The following is a 23179-nucleotide window of genomic DNA, read 5'->3' on the forward strand; positions in this document are numbered from 1 at the left end:
TGGCTTAAATCGGCTGTTGAATAACAGTCGTTGGAACAAATATTTTTTGGCATAAATAAACATCAAGACAAACATTTCTATGAAGAAATGTACGTTTTGTATATTAATTAAATTTAAACATGTTGAATTTGGAACAAATATTTCGTAGAACAAAAGGTTAATTCGACACAGAATAGATAGAATTATATTTCATCTATTTTGTGATCTACTTGTAGGTACTTTCTAATTTAGAATTGTAATAATTGATTCCTATTTGATTTAGGTATAATTTTTTTTATCAATATTAATATCTTATCATTTTTGTATGTTTGATAGTGATATTGATTGTCGGCCCAAGAATGGTGTTTTCTATTTTTCTGTAAAAGTGTAAACTGGCCTTACCCCTTCGGATAATATTTTAAATTTGAATATCATTGGTTTTATGTTTGAATTCAATTAAAATTTTATTATTAAATAGTGTTTGTATAGTTAATGCGTGAAAAGACAATTCGATTATACAACAATTATTAATAACAGAAAATGAAGATGGCTGAATCTGTAAAAAAATTATTAAAACGAAACAAACCAGGAACTAAAGCTAGTGTAAGTTTTATATTATTCTTTAAATTTGTGTGACTTACATTTGAATATTGTTTTGTAGTTCTTCCGTAAATGGCCCGATGAGCCGTTTGAAGAGATGGAAAGTACATTAGCTGTTCAAGAGTTTATTCAGCAACAAATACGTATAGATCCGAGCAATATTGATGTCATATTGACACCACCAGATTCTCAAGAAGAAGGAGTTTGGAAATATGAACATTTAAGGTGACAAATAATTACTTCTGTTTTAATTAACATTATTAATGCTGAATGATTGTATTTGTAGGCAGTTTTGTATGGAATTAAATGGGTTAGCGGTTGAATTACAAGCTGAATGTTTACCCGATACATGCAGTCAAATGACATCAACTGAACAGTGGATATTTTTATGTGCTGCACATAAAACTCCTAAGGAATGTCCAGCTATTGATTATACCCGCCATACTTTAGATGGAGCTGCTTGTTTATTAAACAGTAACAAATATTTCCCTAGCAGGTACATCTTATACATAATATGTTATTATGAATTTTATAAAACAGTAGTTTTTTTAATTGGCCATTCACAAAACATGTATCTTATTCAAAATTACAAATTATGCTCTATTATCACCTGTTAATTAAACCACAAGATTTGCTAATAATGTTCAAGTTGATTTTTTTTTTTTGTTTTTTACTTTATATTTAGAGTATTTTTATAACTATGAGAGATAATAGTATTTATTCAGCAAGTGTTATTTTATTATCGGATTTTCTACATTTAAATTCATATTTTGTTATACATAAGATATTATTGAGCTTTTGCCTGTTAAAAAAAAAGATATATATATATAAATAAATAAAATGTTTGTAGGCTCCTATATAATTTTTGTCTACACTAATGTAGTTCATCCAATTTTTAAACTTAAAGGATAAATTGTAGATCATGAAGTTTTCTTTTCTCTACTCCCTTTTTATTATTGATCAAGATTTATTACAAAGAAAAACATTTGTGATGACTGATGAAATTTCTAGCTTCTATGTTTTAAATGATTATTAATATTGAATATGCATTCTCGGAATAAATATGCCAGTTAATTCCTTAAAGTTTTTATTAATTTAATATTTTTATGTACAGGGTGTGGCATAAGTCGGTTCCCCAATTAACACAACAAATTAAATATGTATATTGTATATTGATTCTAATTATAATAATAAATTAATTATTAATAACAATAATAAGCAGTTTTGTGATAACAAAACAGCAGGAATCGACTTATGCCGCATTCTGTATTAAAAAGATGTTTGTTTTTTTTGCCTGGTCAGCAGTTTTCTTATAGTATTTCAGTGTTGCTAGTTAAAAAATAATAAAACAATACATATTAATTATTTCTCGAAACGAATAACCGAGTGGCATAATTTTTCCATAGTTAATAAGAGGAAACCAAAAGAAACACAACTAAATATTATATACTAAAATTTTATTATCAAGTATCAGCTTACATTAAAATATTTTACTTAAATATATGATAAAATACATTTTGCTACATATAAGTCATAAGATTTATACTTAAGTATACTGTTATAATATAAATAAAAGCTACCATTAATGGTTGTTTTTTTTACAATATTATATTTTATATAGTAGTACATAATTTCCACTTAATGTTTAAAACTAAAAACCAACAATTAATTAATTAATAAAATAAAATATTATATTTATGTTATACAATTTTAAAAAGATTATTTATTCTAGGGTTAATATTAAGGAATCATCGGTGGCGAAATTGGGATCTGTTTGTCGGCGAGTATATAGGATATTTTCCCACGCATACTACCATCATCAAAACATTTATAATAAATTTGAGGTAAAATATTCAAAATATAAAATTATTATTTCATTAAAAGTAGTTACAGATACAACATGTATCAATTTTTTAATAAATTAAAATTGTGTAAAATAATAAAATATTACAGAATGAAACGTATTTATGCCAGAGGTTTACAAAATTTGTGATAAAATACAACTTAATGGCAAAAGAAAACCTGATTGTGCCTATGCCTGATACAATTATGCAAGGTATACGAACTGAAGAAGATGGAACAACATCAATTAAAGAGCCATAATTTTACTCTCCTTCGTACCGCGGTAATCATTCTTTTCAAATGTTTTGCGAGGCACTGGTCTATTAACATGATCTGATATCTTGTCAGCTCCCTGGTATCTAAAATAAAAATACTTTAATTAATTAATTTTAGACATACAATAAAATTAAGAATTTAACTAGGAAACATAACAATATATTTTTTTTTTTATTAGGTCAGTTAGACAATTAACCAATAACTATTTATTATATTAGATTATTGTAAGCTTACCCAGGTAAATTAGGATGGAGATGGTTTTTAGATAACAGAATATGGATTGAAGGTAATCTTCTTGTTGTAATTGATTGAGAGACTTTACCATCAATCATCTCATCCTTAATCATTCTTACGCTATAAGTAAAATAAATATTACTATTTATAAAATGTCTCCCAATTTGAATTTTAAAACAATAATATGTATTTATTAATTTAATAATAAAGTGTAAATGTTTAGTACACTAATCAATTTAGTTTTTTTTTCATTTTAATACTTTGTAGTATTATAGTTTTTATTTTGTAATGGTGCCATACCACAATTTACAGTGAAAATTCAATTTATAATTATATTTATAAAACAATCACATTACTATGATTTTTAATTTGTATACATAGGAAACAATACTTATAAGTTATAAGAATAAACATGATTATTTATCTTGTACTGTTTATCTAAAATATTTGACTGAAATTGTTACTTACTTTCTATATCCAATACCAGTGACTTGTTTAAGCTCGGGCATCTGTCTTTTTAATATTTCTGCACATGTTACAGCCTTGTTAACTGATGGACCACTGGCACTACATACTAGATGATTAGAGTGTTCAAAACTTTTTACTGCAAAACCAAGCATGTTTCGGATTTTGGAATGGTTATTAATTTTTAAATGTTCAAAATTGTCTGGTAAATTGTCAATTGTAATTAAAGAACGTGTCCAACGTTCTTCTTGGTATACACATTTAGGTTTCAAAGTTTCCACTGTAAAATATAAATAGTTTAATTTAGATTTTAATAGAAATAAAACTATTGAACTACATAGTAACAGTAATTAAATATTATTAAGTTGAATAATATTGTAACAATTCTGAGGATATTTTTGATTTATAGTAAACATGGAACATAGCATGGGTGTTCCCAGGGGGGGGGGGCAAGACGGGGCATTTGACCTCCTAGAATTTTAAATTTGTTACCTAATGGTAATAGTTTAATGTAATAATGACAAAACATAATAATGTACCATAAATAAAATGTATAAAAAAATCTTCATTAATTTTGCCTTCCTCTATAAAAATGTCTGGGAACTCCCACAGAGCAAAGTAACATTGCTAACTTCGATCTATAAGTAATTTACTTGAGAACTTGTAAAATATTGAAGCCATGGTGAACCAAAAATTTTTAATCCCATCCTGACTACAGTTGAATATAATATTTTAGTCATAAGGTAAATTATATTAGAGTTGTCATTTGAGGTTTTGTTTTATCATAGTTAATAAACATATATTATACAATGACGCATGTATGCGGTTGGATGGTTATATATTTAATATTGTAATGTATCAAAATTATTACTTGTATTAAATGTATACCTATTAGTGTATTACATTGAAAATTAATGTTATTAAATAATTAAATAATATTATTTAAGTAGAAGGTAAAATTTAATTTTAATAGTATTCTAATTTATATTTTTTACTTTTCAATTTAGAAAATTAATTTACAAGTCTAATTTGTTAAGTGTCTTCTTTTTTTAAATTTCTTGTTATCATTAGTCCATTAGTTACTCAATTATTCAGCCAAGATAAAATTTTATTCTATTAAGATTTAAGACATTAAGTGATGAAAACATGTTTTATTAGACACAATACTATTTGATATGGTATTAAATATTTAAAATATGAGTGTTTTTGAAGATATTGTTAGAAGTTATTTGAGTGTTTCAATAATCAAATTCAAATACTTTCATGTTGAAGTAAATACTAAATACAGATAAAAATTTTATCACCTCTACTTAAAAACATAAGTAGTGATTAAAAAAATTGTTTGAATACAAAAATTTTGCATTGACGTAACAAGAGGATTATTATAATAAATTATCTAGACAATTTTTCTTATATATGCATAATGGTTTATACAGTATATTTATTTTTTATGCATAAATTATAGGTTTGCAAGTTTTAGGACAGGTCAATAAAATATAGGAAAATATAGGGGTATTAATATGTATACTGTTACTTCCCTCCTAAATGTCACGTCTGAATTATATAGGCTTGAAATAGATAAATTTAGTTAGAAAACATTTTAATTTTATGTAAAAAAACAATTTTGTACTAATTTTTAGTACTAAAGAGTACCTACTACCTACTTATATTTATTTGACTTATTAGAGAAATTAAATTTGGTATAGATATAAGACTAGTACCTAATAAAATTAATTTATTTTTAAATATGTTTTTCAGTATTTAAATGGGTTAGTACCTATATAAATGAGTAATCAGTATTTATGGATAATTTAACTGTATCTAAGGCAATAATTTTTAAGAGAAACTAAAACTTTTTTTAATATCGGGTAGGTGGCTACAATATAATATATTGTATTACTTACAGTTTTAATATAAGTATTTACAACGAGTTTTTAACTAATCAACAACTTGTTGGGAACAGTTTTGAAATAAATCCACTCTTTATTGAATAAATTATAATACATTTTAAAAATATATAGTATAATTCGGATGTAAACTAGAAAGATGCATAAAGTTTCAATATTGTGGAGATAGTTGTAAAAATTGTTTTATTTTTCTATAAGATTTCTAACTGATAGTGTGTTGTGCATAATACATTCAAATAATAATATTATAAATTAAAATAAATTAGTTATTAAAAATTAAATTATGAAAATAGAACGAGAAATTGTATTTGTCAAGTACAATTACAATTTCTTGTTCTGTTTTCATAATTGAGTTTAATAACTAATAGTACAAATATAGCAGAAATTATTATTAAAAATCGTAAATTGTAAATTTTTTATCACATTTTTAATAATAAAAATCTTAAATATTTTTGGGATTCTTATATTATATGTAAGGAAGTAGTAGGTTTTGAAATATTGCTTTTGTTGATCTACTATAAAATAAAAATTTAAGAATTTACTACACAACGCATTTTAAAATTTTAATTTAGACATTACTCGATCTTCGATAGAGATTATCAATAGTTTACACATTACACACCAGTATTTTTATAACACATATTTTTAGAAGGATATATAAATTGAACATATAGGTAAAAGAGCACATAATTATATATTGTTATCTAATAAATCACGCGCAGGTAAACCTAACATAATGAAAACGTCGATGGATTTTGTACAGAATTTGTGCTCAAGCTATAAATGTGTAACGATAATACAGTTGAACGCGCAGGCGACACAAATCTCACAAGCATGTGAACGAGAATCAATAGTTTAAGGGCCCCCCCGTCACTCTTCCAGGTTTATTATGGCCACGGGACTTTTATGAGATAAAATGAAGAGCATTCCAGAGCAATCGTCGCATAGTCAACATTCCATCCACGACCGACTACTAATAAAATATACCGATTATAATTTTCAAGTCTAATTTCAAACTTCTCGAAAAGCACAAGTTGGATAGGGAGATTTAAAAAAAAAATGAATTCTCATATCATTGTTTCATAGCGGCAGACTATTACAATTCACTTATTTCACTATATAAGGCAGTTTACATTAAGGCATGGAACCATTAAGTATTATTTTAATACAATATAAAACGTTTTCAATGATTTTTTGCATGGGTTTTCTTATTTTCTGTGGTGTAAACATTGCAAGCGTCATATTATTAGATAACGTTGATGAAAATTCCTTCACGATCTGTCCAATGAACCTTGACCTATATGGCTAAATACATATATAATATATATTATATATGCATGCACATACACTCCATATACCGAATTAATCGTTATGGATCTTCCTGTTGGTAGCATTAGGTATTTACGATTATAATATAGTTGGAGAGATGTGACGAAAACATGTTTATGATTAATACATTAACTGAAAATAACTTCAATGAACACCGACGGTTAAAGTTTCCGTGTGTAATTTAAATAAATAACAACAAAATATAATATAATTTGAACTAGATATACAAATAAAAAATGAATTTTTTTGATCTATTGAATGGGTTGGAAAACAGATACGCAGTATAGGATAGAAAAAATAAACAAAACACTTTACGTTCTCAAAGGTTACAAATAAGAAGTGCCAAGTGGGCGGGGAGATGGACTTAAGAGATAAGAGGAAGGTAGATATATTCCATCATTAATTCGAGAACTGTCCTACACATATATAATGTCGTTCTGACTGGGATCTATACAAATCATAAATAATTTGGTTTAATCTACAAGACTATAGACGTGACTATACGTAATATAAGATTAGTTAGATAAGGTTTTCATGTTTACTAAAACAGATGGAGTAAAATAAGACTAACAGAATCTAAAAACATACGTTAGGTAAATACACATTCACACCAACTGCAATCGTGATGCCGATCAAAATAACGTTCGTGAACAACTTTGATATTGAACAGCGTTATTTAAATTAATATCAGCGATTATCTGGGTACGATTGAATACATTAGTCCAATAATAGATTCTCTAATACTCGCTATTCTTATCAAAAAGAACATAAATTTACTAACAATCTGCAACAGCGAGTTAACTATATAGCTGTTCAACATTTCCTGCCATGTAATACATCCATCATATAGAGCGAGACAGGACCTTAATTTCCTTAGAACACTCATATAATATGCACGTACTGTATCAGTGGTCGGGCGAATGGAAAACGGTTAAAATACTTAACAGAAAAGTGAAGTTTCTTCGGAGTTAATTCGCTGTGAAAACTTGGGTACGAGTTTTCTACAACCCTAGCGACAACAAAGTTCCACGGAGACACGCTGTCCATTGTACATATTCTAATATTGACGGTTATATAATTATGTGATATTGTATTTGGATTCGTGATTGTTACGGAGACAAGGGGTGGTTTCAGTTGACGCACAAATTGTCTAAAATGTTGGTTAGCTGGTAATATTTTACATTAATTATAAATTATACACACGATTTATAAAAATAACAACTAAATGATTTACACTTTGAAAATGTTTCCATAATATTTTTGACCACCGTAGACGCTTTTTTTTAATTACTCAATACGATTAGTTTGTTTTTAATTATCTTTGATTAGACGAAATAAAATAATAATCGATTTACGTGAATAGTTGTTTCCATTTCTTATTAAATAAAATACTTAGTGCATAGAATAAAATGTATCAAATTTTGTACTGATTTTTTTTAATAGGTATAGGGATAAATAACATGCTATAGTTTATACAATTATTAATTTAGTATATTCATCATTGTTAATTAAAATTATTGAGTGTTTTAATTAAAATCAGGCATTATTAGAACCACTTACGCATAACGAAATATTGTTTTATATAGGTACATTAATTGTACCAATCGATAAAACATGCACAAAATAATTTTATCAATTGTTTATGAAACTCTGTTCAGTGGCGTACATACAAGGGATAGGTTTGTGTATTTAATCCCCACCACCCTTTGAATTTTTTCAATATCTAAAAACGTAAACAGTTTTTTATGCAACATATAAACATTTAATATATAGTCTTTAAAATTTTGTGACTAAAACAATTTGTAGAATCGTGCTAGAACCAACTTATTAAATAAAATTTAATCAATTATATTATTCTCATTAAATATTTAACTGATACATTTTATAATAAATATTATGAGAAGTGCTTCATACTATTCTCGGATCAAAGGATTAAAGGGTATCCTGGCCTGTTTAGGTAATTTTTCATATTAAATATAACTAATAGTTCAAACGGCGTAATATATAATTTTAAGAAAGTGTTTTATTTAAATTAATAAAAAGACTGATGTACTCGGAATAAAAATTTAAACGAATAATGGTACAATACAATTATGATTGAAAATACATTGTTTCAACACATATATAATTATGTTAGAGTATATTAATTAAAGTGACATATTTTAAAAAAGTAATGAAAATAAATGCAAATAAAATTGGCATTATTGTTTAAAATAATAACACAACTAGTCATTGAAAAACGGCGTATACTATTCATTTTAGATATAAATGTTGGCCGCTAGTTTCACGCTACAGGCAGTCGTTACGAGAGCCTTCCACAACTGTTCTATACCTCCAGCAGTTTGGACGCGCCGCATTCCAAGTATATCATAGTAAGTACACCCTCTCGGACATATGATGTAATTGTATATAAATATATAACTAATGATTAAATATATAATAAATATATATTATATAATGACATTAATTTTTTAAGCAAATTATAAAAAATATAAAATTATACGTTTAAAAAAAAAAAATTCTTTTGTTTTAAATATATTTATTGAAAACAAAATGTTTAATTCCAAATTTATATTTTGTACAAATATTATTTTAAACTAGTGGTGACCAACTTTTTTCGAAAAAATTTTCGGCGAGTCAAGAATTTAAATTTTTTCTTTGAATCTAATGTTACATTTTATTTTAGGCACATATTAATAGGGAAGAAATAATTTTTTTCAAAAGAAATATTTATTTATATTAAATTTTACAAATGTTAAACTTTTATAATACTTTTTTTTTTTAATTTTAATGACTTTGGTGGGTCGTACTTGGTCATCACTGTTTTAAATAATCGATTAAGACTTTTTGTACATTTTTGTATATTATAATAATAGTAGGCGAGTATAAATATTACATTATAAGTAATAGAACAGAAATAAAAATAAATTATTTAATTAGTGAAATTACGTAGCTTTATAATTTGATTTATAAAGTGAAAAATATGATTAAATTAAAATTCCATATTTTTATGGTAATATTTTAAATATTTGTTAAAAGAATAATAAAAAAAATAGTTTTGAATTATATATTAAGGTGAATAATGTATGTTTTCTCAGTGAAATGATATACTTGTTGGAGACGTTAAAAATATATCTAAAATTTACAGTGTTTTATACAAAATGTGAAGATCTTTCAGAAAAAATCCTATTGAGTATAATAACACATTATATGAGTTTTTATTTCTATGCGTATTTGATGTTTCAAAAATTATAAAAGTAATGAAAAAAATAATAACTTTAGTAGAACGATCTATATATCTGAGCAATAATTTGATAAATATGGAATAATATGGTTATACAAAAATATTAACTAATAATTGGTGTCTATAAAAAAAAAATTATGCATAAATATATACATTATATATGTATATGATACAATAGGTACCCGTACAGAAGAAAAACCTAGGCCAAATGTATCGATATAAAATTTAGTAAAGATTTAGTATAATTTTTTATAATTATTAATTTATTTCATACGTAGTCTGACTAATTTTATTTGAAATATGAAAATTTACAAGCTGTACAATAATCAAGTTTTATAGAGCTAAGAAATTAAAAAGCGTGAGTAGGGAAGTCGACAAGTGGTGGCACCACAGAGTTTAGAAGTTGGCGTATTTATTAGATACTTGCTTGTAAATTTTTCACCAACGTAATTTAAATTATAATAAGTATAAGTGTGGAATTAATATCGTTAATTGTGGTATGAGTATTAAAAATTAATACTTGTTTAAAACGTATATAAATCACTTATATCACTTTAAAAATCTAGAAATTATCTTTAATTATGTTTTAAAAATGAAATGTTAATATTTTATTTGAATAGATAAAAATTAAAAATAATACACTGTGTATAACAATTTGGAAGACACTCAATGATTAAAAATTGGTTAATTCATTGTACTAAATGTAATATTTGTTTTTATATACCTAGTGGTACCTGTTTATATTCGTAATTTTTCATTTATTCGAAAATCCAAACTATATTAGATACTTTAAATGGACTTACAAAAGTTCCACGACTTGAGTAAAGGATATTCAGGTATTTTTCAATCTAATATTTAATATAACATAAGTAAATATAATATCAAATAGTTCATAAAAATAAAAATAAAATAACACCAACGACCATGAAAATGTTTTCAATTCAAAAATTAAATTGTGGTAACAGTATAATTTAATAGGCACTAGGTATAGATGTTGGCAATAATATTTAATTTTTATAACCAATATAATATAAGTAATTATCTTGAAAATATGTAACGATTTCCTGACTTGTCATATATTTCTATAGTTTAACAATTTATTTTAAACTGTATTTTACTAACATGCAAGTTTTATTTAAAATATATTAATTATTTGAAGGAAATTTTCAAAAAAGCTCAATTATTGTGAATTTAATGATCTTATATTGATTATTTTCCGATATGAATTAATTTTATTTATTCATTACAAGTTTTGTTAACAACTGGTGCTACTTAAACTTGTCAAATAAAGCAATATTAATTAAAATATAGGTACCCTTAAATTTTCAGAAAAACATCTCTATAATAAATAAGAAATGAAAAAATTGAATAAATATAAAAAAGGTGAAAAATCTGTTGTTGACTTGCAGTGGTTTCGTCAATCTAATATTTCCTTCGCGTACATGACAACATAAACTATTATCATTCTCGGAGAAAAATAAATTAGCCTTACATCCTTAACGAAATCAAATGCATTTGAATTATAATAAAAGTGTTGATTAAATTTTTTATTTAATTTGAAGGACAAATTTATAAAATGGATACGGAACAATTTCGCAAACATGGCAAAGAAATGGTGGACTATATATGTGAATATTTAGAGACAATAAAACATAGAAGAGTGACACCAACGGTAAACCCTGGATGGTTAAAAAATCAAATCCCACTAGAAGCACCTGTACATCCGGAGGCATTCGATGAAATAATGAAAGACGTTGAAAACATTATTATGCCAGGAGTAAAATATTTACATATATTATAATTAGTGCTTATAGTTGAACGTTAATTATGTTTTAAGCAATAAAATACTGGGATTTAAACAGAATAAAATATTTTTAATAGAGTTTTAAACACAATAGAAATTGGAAATTTATATAAACTTACTTTTTAATATCTTATCTTATCAGCCTTTTGTTTTCAGATTCAAACAGAAGTATGGTATAAAATCTGTAACATAAATATAAAAGACATTTTTTAATTTATGTATTTACTAGGTAACTCATTGGCAACATCCAAGATTCCATGCTTATTTTCCTTCTGGTAATTCATTTCCTTCAATTTTAGCAGATATGCTATCTGATTCTATAGCATGTATTGGTTTTTCATGGGTAAGTTACAAATAAAATACATTTTTTTTTTAAATAATATATTTTAATTTTTAAAGGCTGCAAGTCCTTCGTGTACCGAATTGGAAACTATAGTTTTGGATTGGCTAGGTAAAGCCATAGGATTACCAGAAGAGTTTTTAACATTTTCAGAAGAAGCATCAAAAACTATTAATTCTGCGAGACAAGGTGATAGCGAAACCGAAGTACACAATGGAAAAGGCGGTGGAGTACTTCAGGTAAGAGATTAAAACAATTAAATTTAATTAGCTATATAAATATACCTATTACAGAAACTATTTTTTTTTAGAGTTCAGCAAGTGAGTGCATATTTGTTTGTATGCTAGCAGCTCGAGCTCAAGCAATAAAACGATTACGAAAACTTCACCCATTTATTGAAGAAGGTGTTCTACTATCAAAACTGATGGCTTACTGTTCTAAAGAATCACACTCGTGCGTGGAAAAAGGGGCTATGATGGCGTTTGTTAAATTACGTATACTGGAGCCTGATGAAAATAATAGTTTAAGAGGGGCTACGTTAAGACAAGTCAGCTGAACACATAATACTTAAGTTACAAATATTTGAATTAACACATTTTTAGGTGATGGAACAAGACGAAGCGATGGGATTAATACCGTTTTTCGTTTCCACTACATTAGGAACGACGTCATGTTGTTCATTTGACAATATACCCGAAATTGGTTTAGTATGTCAGCAATTTGAAACTGTTTGGTTACACGTTGATGCTGCGTATGCAGGAAGTGCATTCATATGTCCGGAGTTTCGGTCTCTAATGAATGGTGTACAATATGCAGACTCTTTTAACCTCAACACAAATAAGTGGTTGTTAACAAATTTTGATTGTTCATGTCTTTGGGTAAAAGATCGGTTAAAATTAACTTGTGCTTTGGTGGTCGATCCTCTCTATTTACAACATGGTTATGCTGGTGCTGTAGATTATAGACACTGGGGTATACCACTGAGTAGACGTTTCAGGTATGTTTAAAATAGTTTAATACGATTTGTATTTTATAAATGAGTATCAATAAGTTTGAACACAAAAATTTAGATCACTAAAGCTTTGGTTTGTGCTACGCACATACGGAATTTCTGGACTTCAAAAATATATTAGGCATCATTGTCAACTAGCAAAACGTTTTGAAAGATTAGTCAGAAGCGATAATAAGTATGAAGTCTTAAACGATGTGAAGGTAATAATTATTGAAATATATAATATTAAATTCAATATTTTATCATTATATTAAATTGGTTTTTTTTCATTAAAAAAAAAAAAATAGATGGGGTTAGTTTGTTTTCGTTTGAAAGACGATCCGACCAATAAACTAAATAAAAAGCTCTTAGAAACCATTAACGAATCAGGAAAACTTCACATGGTGCCGTCATTAGTACACGAAAAGTATGTCATCAGGTTTTGTGTAGTTGCAGAGCATGCTACAGAAGATGATATTGGTAATATAAAACAAACATATAGTATTGAAATTAAACAATTAACTGAAATCAGTAACATTATAAGTCTTATTTTAAGTACCTACTATTCAATTATACTCATTACATGTTTAATGCAAACTACTTAAGTTTAATAAAACATAAATTAACGGGTTAAAATTAATTTTTTCTATGGCTTTATACTGTTAATATTATGAACCATGATAATCAATTTTCAAAATAACAAATTAGTACTAGAAAAAGTTATTTATCCGATTTTTAATTACAATTCATAACAGTTTTATTTTCATAAGTATTTTTTGAAGTATATTAGGTATTTACATTTTTAAATGTTTTTTATGATTAATTAAAAAGTATAGACAATAAATATTGTTGTTCTTAATTTTTTTTTATTACAATAAAACTCTTTAAATTATGAAAAACAATACTTTATTCATGTAACTTAAGGTTTAACTAAAATTTATTGAAATTTAGATTACGCCTGGAAAATTATTAAAGAGACAGCTGTAACAATCGTGTACAACGAACAAGAACTCACAGAAAAACGAGAAGTTAGTAAATATAATTTATTTTAATATGTACATAGTTTAAATAGGTTAAAATGTTTTATCTGTTATAGTATAAGACACCATTTTTATGTATATAGTATATTCAGATTTGTGTACAACACAAGTAGGTATTTTAGATTATGAGTGGAGCGATGAATATGTATTCATTTTATAGCGTTGAGTTTTATATTTTTATTTAATTTTTTAATGTCTTAATTTAAACGTACCAAGCTAGAATTTAATACAAGATTCATAGTAAGTTGTTTAAAATTGGAATAATTATAAAAAAAAGTATTGGATATAATGATTTCTGTTTCAAAATAGTTAGACTAATTTTGAGTTAATTATAAACATTTGAAATTTTCTAATTCATTTAGTTTTTTTTTTTCGAGGAACTCTGATAAAAATTAAATATTTAAACAACAAAAAAAAAAAAATCATTATTTTAGTTATATTTTACAATTCAAAAAATATAATTTGTAAGAACTAAAAACTTTTCGTTTTAATGTGTATTATTATTTACTACACAGTAAAAAATTTTCAAAATATTTAGATTAATCTTATGCTACTTTCACTAAGAGCCTATTCTTATCATTCACGGTATATTGGTATTAATTTAAAAGTTAGAAACAGCTAGAAAGAAACGTAATATTGCTTGAAATAATATTATAATATATTATATGATTTGTTCTTAAAAAAATTAGTTAAATCACAACCATAGTACCTAAATATAGACAAATAAATTACTAATAACAATACAAATAATAAAATATAAGCTGACCGACTGTCTTTTCTGAGATTCATTTTTTGTATGCAATGATTTTTAATAGAATTCAAATTTAATATAACCATTACAGTATAACTAATACGAGGTAGGTTACACTTGACACATACATGACTTCCCAGGATTATTTATTGGTATGCATTTTCAGTTTTATAATCTTACTACGTTTTTGGTAATAGATATTAAATGATAATGTTAAACAATATGTGTGGATGGTAAAATATTAAGTTTTCCAATAATTATTATTAGGGTTATAAATTGATTGTATTTAATTACTAAAATATGCATTTTAAATATAAAAGGATATCCAAATTAAAATAAAGGAGGAAAGTATGTAACCACTCTGCAGCACAGTATGAGTCAAATGTACTTCGTTATTGTAATATAAGTGTTAAAATTTAATTAAATCATAAATCATTGCATAAAAAAAAATTATTTTGGCAAAGATGTTCTATCAGCCTATATAATAATGATATTAATTTATTTTGCTATTAATTTATCATAAAATACCTAAACAAATAAAGGTACACATTTTTTTAATAATTTTAGCATTGAACTATGGAATATTTAAAAGAAAATTTAAATTAAATTTTCAATAAAAATTAAACATTTTATAAATTTTTAACAACACAAATTTCACGATTTTGACAAATTTTGATGTTCAAACATTTACAAAACAAATTAAGTCTATTTATGATAAATATTTTCAAATTACTAAATATGTACCTTATGTACCTTGTGAGGGATTTGATATTCAATTATCAAATTTTTTAAAAAGCTAAATAAAAAAAGAAAATTGATAACACCTATTAATAGTTTAAATACTATGAAAGTGTTATTGAGTATTAAAAACGGTAATTAATGTAACATTAGAATGTTTCAAGTTTTTATAATTATATAATTCTTTTCAAATTATAAAAAAAAAAAAAATTGTTATTTTACGTGAGCATTGTATTCAATTTTAAATAATTTTTCCAAAAATTATTGTCGATTTATGCTTGAAATTTTAGTTAATTTCACAAATAATAGCTAATGAGGTTCTATTCATTTTTCAAGTACTTTGATTGTAAAAAAGTTTTTATTAACATTTATATAGAGAAAGAAACAAAAAATATAGGTACCATTATAAATGTTTACAATTTGCTTAAAAAGTAAAAATATTGAAGTCAAAAACTTAAACATTTTTACTGCTTCAAAAAATGATAACACTAATAAATTTATCTATAAATAGAAGAATAGAAAACTGGCTAAAAATACAAATAAAAGTTTTATATTTTAACTTGTTATATAATTCAAACATTGTGCTCATTAACTTTTTTATATCCCTCTCGCTCACAAAGTTGATTTTAAATAATTATAAATTACTTGTTTTAAAATAATTTGTTAAATGTGAAATAGGAACAAGTGGATGAAGTGTTTGAGTTATCAGAACGTAAAAAGAAGGATGATTTGGCCTACAGGAGATCATTCTTTGTTCGAATGGTCAGTGATCCAAAAATATATAATCCTATAATTGCTCGATCATCCCCTGGATCTCGCAGACATACTCATTTAAGTTCAATGGATGATGATATCCATGATCCATTATCCATTGCTACAAGTGATACAGAAGATACAATGACTCAACCAGCGTAAGAAATAATAATAATCAATAAAAAGTTAATGATAATTAATTTACATGTGGTGAATTGAGAATAAGATATTCTCAATTAGATATCTAAAAGTAGTAGGTACTTTTAAAGGATGATTCTTTATTTATTTTTTATAATTATTTTACTTGTCTAAAAACATATGATTAGTTTAAATATTTATATTGTATGATCAATTCAGATTACTTTATATTATTTTTATTATTTTACTTTGCTTTGAATATTCCATACAAATAACTATACAGTTTTAAAAATATATTACTCATAATAATTAGAGAAAATGCCAGTGAATAAATTTAATATTTCACAACTAGGTATAAATGTTTATTTAACAACTATGAAATTAAAATATTATGTTATTATACTTTTAGAAGTTCATGGATAAGTTGGCCATTAGCATTTTTATTTCAAGGCGTATTTGATGATAAAGAAGGAAATGATGTTCCTTTAAGGTGAGTAATATAATAAGTGTTTATAATATTATAATTGAATAATTAATAATAAGAAAATATTTAAATATAGATTTAGACATTTAGCAACTAAAATGCACTTTAAATCAAAAAGCAAATCACCGGAACACTTGGCCACAGAAGAAAACAGATCACGGCGCAATTCTCCAGTATTTCCAAGGAAATCTAGTTATATTAAAACTGAAAATGAAAGTAACATGCAAAAATAAGAACTGACCAAAATATAAAAATAATTTTTGCTTGTATTATTTTTCAAGCTTGTTAATAATTATAAGTTCATGACCTCAAATGCACAAAATGAATCTAGATGCTTATATTAAAAAATATTTACTGTTAAGCTAATATTTGTAAATGATTAAAAAAAAAATGATATAGTAGAATAAAAAAATGAAATATATACAATGATAGACAATTTTTTAGTTCATAAATATATTGACATAATCAGTTTAGTAATTTAGGATAAATGGTAGGGAAAATTCAGAACCAAGATAAATTAAAAAAATATTAACTTAAGGTACTAATAAATAATTCAAAATATTGATTTATAATAGATAATTTAATATTAAAACATAAACTAGTAATAAGTTTAACATTTTTACTAAATAATGATTATTTAAAAAATAAAAATAATTTTTTCTTTTGTACGAGAGTAATAGTTTCTATTAAATTTATTAGATATTCTTCTAACAGACAGAAGTGAGGCTTTAACTATGAGAAAGTAGGATTCATGGGTCCAAATCTCTTAATTTTCTGAAAAAGTATGACTATATAAAATTTTTTTTTAATGTATTGGTTAATTATTCATTATCTGCTTTTATATACAATAAGTAAATTCATTAAAAAATTCAATGCCACTGAATATTGATAATACTAACAATGATATAACATGATTAATAATATTTATAGATAGCAAAATTACACTATACTTGATACATCATTTATTGTTTTTAAAATAAATGTAAAGGTACTCATTATGCATATTGTATAGTAAAAATATATACTAATATAAACTATAATATAATCTAAATAATTATAGGGTACATACAATTATTAAGACAAATAATAATATTAATATTAGATTTAAGAACATATATTAATTACTAAATATAAAATACTTTTTTTATTATTATTTACTCATTTTAAAAAACAACCATTAAATAATAAAAATTATTGCTTATCATATAAGGTGATACCAACATATTTTAACTGAATATATCATATAAAAATTCTTAAATATTAAGTAGATACTCATAAAAATATTAGTCTATTGGTTGATTAAGCAAAAAAAAAAAAAAAAAAAAATAAATACCTAAATAATCATAATATTTGAGGTCATGACATTATAACTTATACAATTCAATTCCTGATTAATTAACTTGCTTTCTGTATGAAAAAAAATAAATTATTAGTGTTGAATAATAAAATGTAGTTTTTTGTTGTAAATTCTATATTTATAAAAATACTAAAATACTTATGGTTTAAAATTTTAAACATGTTATCTAATCATTGTTTTTTTGGAACATGCTGCAATTATTATCCAATTATAAACCATAATCACTAGATTACTTAATTGTTTTAAAGTTTACAATTTATTGAATAGATAATTTTTATTTATATCAATAATAATATTTATACTTGTTATACTTAAAACACATATCTATTATAAAGTTAAATTTGAAAGGTAGGTAAGAGCGGTATTATTTAGTTGTTTATTAAAGTTAATTAAACACATCAATCAATAATCTTTGAATTATTCATCAACTACTGCATTAAACATAGTGGCAATCATATAATTTAATACACCATGAATTTTTACTTGGAAAATTCACCATTATAAGTAGTGTTTTATCTTTTTCTTAAATTTCTCAGTGTATTGGAAATTGCTCTCAAATTTACAAAATTATCTCTGTTTATCAAAAGCTTAACCCACTAATTTCTGGTTAACTTTTTATTTCTCTGAGAAATTACAATTTTTTAAAACAAATAATACCTATTTGATAATATCCATTGTGTGACATAACACAAAATTAACTTTTGCCAATTGTCAAAATGTACAAGATGAATTAGATATTATCAGCTGTTGGATCACCCAAACTGGATTAATTCTCAACTTGAGAAAGTGTTTAGTAATTTCTTTTTCAGATATCGAAAACCCCTAGTTATAATGGGTAAGTTACTTTTAAAAGGTAACTAAGCCACATTATTAATTAACATAAAAAGTAATTAAATTATTGACAGTTACCAAAATACATAAATGTTACTTTCTATTTTAAAAATAACTAGTAACAATGACAACATTTTAAATAAGCAGTTTATGTATTTTAATTTTTTTTTTTTATTTGATATAGGTTAATCTATCTTTAAAATTGTTGTTATTTTTTCATGTTTAAAGCAAAAACCCCAAATTATACTAAAAATGCATTTTATAAAAGTGCCAGAAAAGAAAAATTCATTAGTCATTAGCATAAAAAATTATGATTGGTTTAAAATGATTTAATTAAGAACAGTTTTTCTTCTTATAGAATTTAAAAAATAACTAACTTAATAATTCTTGCATTACATCGATAAATAAATAATAAAGTAAACATATTAACCAATACTGTCCCTAGTTCACTTTTATTTTCAGAGTGATATTCAACTCCACTAAGATCTTGAAATATAATATACCCTACTATCTTTTTTTAAACATCAACACTAATGTTACCATAAAAAGAGCGTTAAAAGTCTTAGGTTTCATCAAATGTTACTGTAAAAATACTTTATACTTGTTAGATGACTTATTCTAGAATATGGCATGGTTGTAAGGCACCCTTCTTTGTCAAAAACCAACTTCATGCTGAACTTGTTCAAAATAGATTTTTATCAAACGCTTTTTACATTCTTAATATTCATCAATCTTAGAAGTCATACACATTCATTCAGTCTCTTTTTTTATGGTACATTAAAGTTGATTAGTTTATTAATAGTTTTAAAAACAAAACTCTAAATGCTCTAGTTCTAATTAGAAGATTTTTTAGAAGTTTCTGCTTACTCTATTTGCAACAAACTACTTTCTTTATCCAGTCACACTCCTTTGTATAACTATAACTGCATGCACAGAATTTATACTCCCCAAAGAATCAGTATTTTTGTATCTTTAATCTTTTTATTATATGCTTATAGTGCCTGATAGGTTGAATACAGGCTCACTGAGTTTCAGAATTTTTACTAATCCAAAACATGGGTATTATTTTTTTTAAAGATTTAACTTTTACTGAACATATTAATGAAAACATTTTATGAGCCATTGTGTAACTGTGTACTTGAATTTTTAAAATGTAATTGCTGGAAACTGAATAATTCTACTTGCTGAAAAAATTATTTTTATAGTTAATTTGTATGATATATTATGAAATATGGGATTTGAATTCCAGATTATGATTATTTTATAAAAAACTGAGTAAAATTAGAAAATCGATATCTATGTTTGTTGGCACTAAAATCGTATAAACATAAATCATATAATTACTACTGACAACAATAGATATCACATTTAATATAGGTAATAACTTTAGAATTCAGAAAACAATACTGTGATGTACTGTTAGTTATAAAATATGTTAAATACCAAAATAGATTGCTTTGAAATGTTGTCCTAAATTCATCTTAATGTTCCTAATTTCACGTTATATTCTACCACTACAATTCACAATCTAGTGTACAAGAAAAACTTTTGTTTTTATTTTTTGATTTTCTACATAAGTTAAAAACTTGTTTAAAAATTAATAATAATTAATAACTATTAATATGTATAAGAATTACTTAATATTAGTTTGTATTTTTGTATCTTCGTACTTAGTTCTAAAATTAAATTTGCATCTATATTGTATGCCCCAGGTATACAATTAAAATAAAAAATACCTGTTAAACTAGTGAAAAATAATTATATTATTAAGCTTAATATTTAATCAATTAAAATATAATCCAGTCTATAGAGTTAAACTCAATAATTTGCTAATTTTTATAGGCCAGAATATAGCCATGTTTATATAGATTTAGTCTTTAGGTTTCAACTATATTATAATCATTTATAAAATTGTAATTGTTGTTTGATTTTTATATTCCAGTATAAAAAAAATTAAAAAATAATAAATATTATTTTTATCTTGTATTAAAATTTAAAAAATATATATTTGAAATATGAAATTATTTTTCAAATTATGATAAAAATGTTGTTTTATTGAAAATAAAAATTATTTTCACTTTTAATGCTATAGAATTTCTAATAACAGTAGGCATCTGTTAAAAATATTACTTTTATTTGGTAATGTTATAATAGTTGAACTGAAGCCAATAATATTAAAATATATTAATATTTTAAAGGTTACCATTGAAAAGTTTAATTCAAGTCGGATATCAAATACTATTTAACAATAATCCAAACAAATGAAATAATCAAATAAGTAGGTTAAAATTAAAAAGGCAGTATAAAGTAAATTTAGTTAAAGATTAAAAATGTTAGTATAATTGATTTGTGCTATTTCATATTTAATACTATATAGTATTATTTGGTAATAATCAAATTAATTTAAAATACATTTTTTAAAATTTGTAATCATTAAATTTAATAACAATATTTAATTAAGACTATTTTTAATACATTTTGAAATAATAAAATTAATTTTCAGTAAACTAATTGACAATTAATTAGATGTAAATTTTAAATTAAAAATATTGTATTTTGCTTAAAATATGTTATTGATGTTAATCGCTATGATCATGAAACAATTTAACTATTATTTTTTAATGAATTAATTACAAAATGTTATAATGTAGTTAAAAAGCAGTAAAAGCAATACACTTACTTGATTATCTTAGTACACAGGACGTGTTATCTAAATCACACCTGTATACGTTTGAAACAGATGTAAAGATATAAGTAAATAAAAAAGAATTCAACAAATTAAACAATCAAAATAGGTTTTTATTATATTATACCTATTATCTACAACAATTTTACTATGACTAATATCATTGTATTTTTCTCTATTGTCTATCTAAAACCTTCTAGTGTTTGAAATTCAAAATATTTATTTAACTATGTAGGTAGATGTAATGAATAAATGAAACTATATTTTATCATTAGCTTATAATATAGTATGATATACATTATTGACATTACATAACCTCATTTTTTTGCGCGCTAATCTTACGGTATCAAGAAATAATTATTAACACTAAAATTATCACAAGCTAAGATAATATGTTGTTAAGTAATGGTTATTGTGCTTATTATCAATTTTATCAAAGATGTTAGAAAATATAAGCAAACCACTTAGATTTTATAAATAAGGTCTATCTATGGCAAACTATTATAAATGTTTCTTATATTGTAAAATATTGTATTACTGTTAATTCTTAATAAATATTATAAGCAGTTTGTGAGAGAAAAATCTTCTTATATTATAATATATAACGTGAAGTGGTTCGCTTTTTTTCGATAGGTAAGAGGTACTTTGAATAATAAAATTAAAATTAAACTTATGTCGAGTTGCACAAACAACCGCTAAATATATTTCAACGCATTAATAGTGATTAGTGAGTTCAGAGTTAATATAGGTCTATTAAACATGATTTAGATACTCATGATTGGCTTACTAAATTTTAGTGAACCATTAAATAATGTACACATTTTTTATATAATACCCCTCACTAATATTTTAATTCTTGAAGCAAATATAAGTAATATTATTATATCTATTTTTTTTTATAAATTATAATGTAATTTTGATTTTTGAAAACGGATAAGTGCCTATATCTAGATAATATATAGTCTTTATAGGTTAGGTATATACGTATCACTTTTGCCACCTTTTTGTTTTTAAAATTAAGTACATTCTGACTTGTGAAACTTTTTTTTGGCTTACAAAACAAATTGTGATTTATTATTTTTATTTATTTTATTGATTTATCATATTTTCTTTAACTTATATTGAATTAACACTAACAAACAATATTAGGTGCAGTCTACAAGACTACAAATGTGAAGAGACTAAACATTTCAAATAACGGGAAACACGAATAATTGCTTATAATACCCATGATATAAATGATATAACACTAAAATATTAAATAAAATAATTATATCTATAATATTGTTATTATAATACATGAATTGTACATTATTAGTTATTAGGTGCTATTCTAATTCATAATGATATTTTACATATATATTAGATAGTTCAATATAATTTGTATCAA

At 24.2% G+C, this 23179-nt stretch overlaps 3 protein-coding genes across 4 annotated transcripts; 2 read left to right on the forward strand and 1 right to left on the reverse strand.

Annotated features, from left to right (window-relative positions):
- Positions 1-324: 324 nt before the first annotated feature.
- On the forward strand, positions 325-2707 carry LOC112594229 (MOB-like protein phocein). The gene is made up of 5 exons (XM_025338911.1): positions 325-582; positions 641-804; positions 866-1075; positions 2312-2423; positions 2533-2707. The coding sequence occupies exons 1-5, from the start codon at positions 520-522 to the stop codon at positions 2680-2682; spliced, it is 699 nt and encodes a 232-aa protein (XP_025194696.1). The 5' UTR covers positions 325-519; the 3' UTR covers positions 2683-2707.
- Positions 2655-22032, reverse strand: LOC112594230 (ribonuclease P protein subunit p25). Of its 2 annotated transcripts, XM_025338912.1 has the most exons (5): positions 21784-22030; positions 11800-11862; positions 3400-3676; positions 2932-3051; positions 2655-2780 (listed from the first exon to the last, which is right to left on the reverse strand). In XM_025338912.1, coding segments are annotated over exons 2-5 (510 nt in total). In that variant the 5' UTR covers positions 11801-11862; positions 21784-22030; the 3' UTR covers positions 2655-2668. The 2 variants fall into 2 exon arrangements, with proteins under 2 accessions (XP_025194697.1, XP_025194698.1); XM_025338913.1 differs by lacking the exon at positions 11800-11862 and having other exon boundaries at positions 21784-22032.
- On the forward strand, positions 8499-17148 carry LOC112594227 (tyrosine decarboxylase). Its single transcript, XM_025338910.1, has 13 exons — positions 8499-8589; positions 8895-9004; positions 11439-11653; positions 11910-12023; positions 12080-12259; positions 12331-12567; positions 12623-13017; positions 13091-13232; positions 13320-13491; positions 13963-14039; positions 16219-16451; positions 16841-16921; positions 16992-17148. The coding sequence occupies exons 3-13, from the start codon at positions 11453-11455 to the stop codon at positions 17146-17148; spliced, it is 1989 nt and encodes a 662-aa protein (XP_025194695.1). The 5' UTR covers positions 8499-8589; positions 8895-9004; positions 11439-11452.
- Positions 22033-23179: the final 1147 nt, after the last annotated feature.

The sequence above is a fragment of the Melanaphis sacchari genome, unplaced genomic scaffold (genome assembly GCF_002803265.2).
Source record: "Melanaphis sacchari strain LSU unplaced genomic scaffold, SCAv2.0 Contig221_pilon_pilon, whole genome shotgun sequence".
In the NCBI taxonomy this organism is placed as follows: Eukaryota; Metazoa; Arthropoda; class Insecta; order Hemiptera; family Aphididae; genus Melanaphis; species Melanaphis sacchari.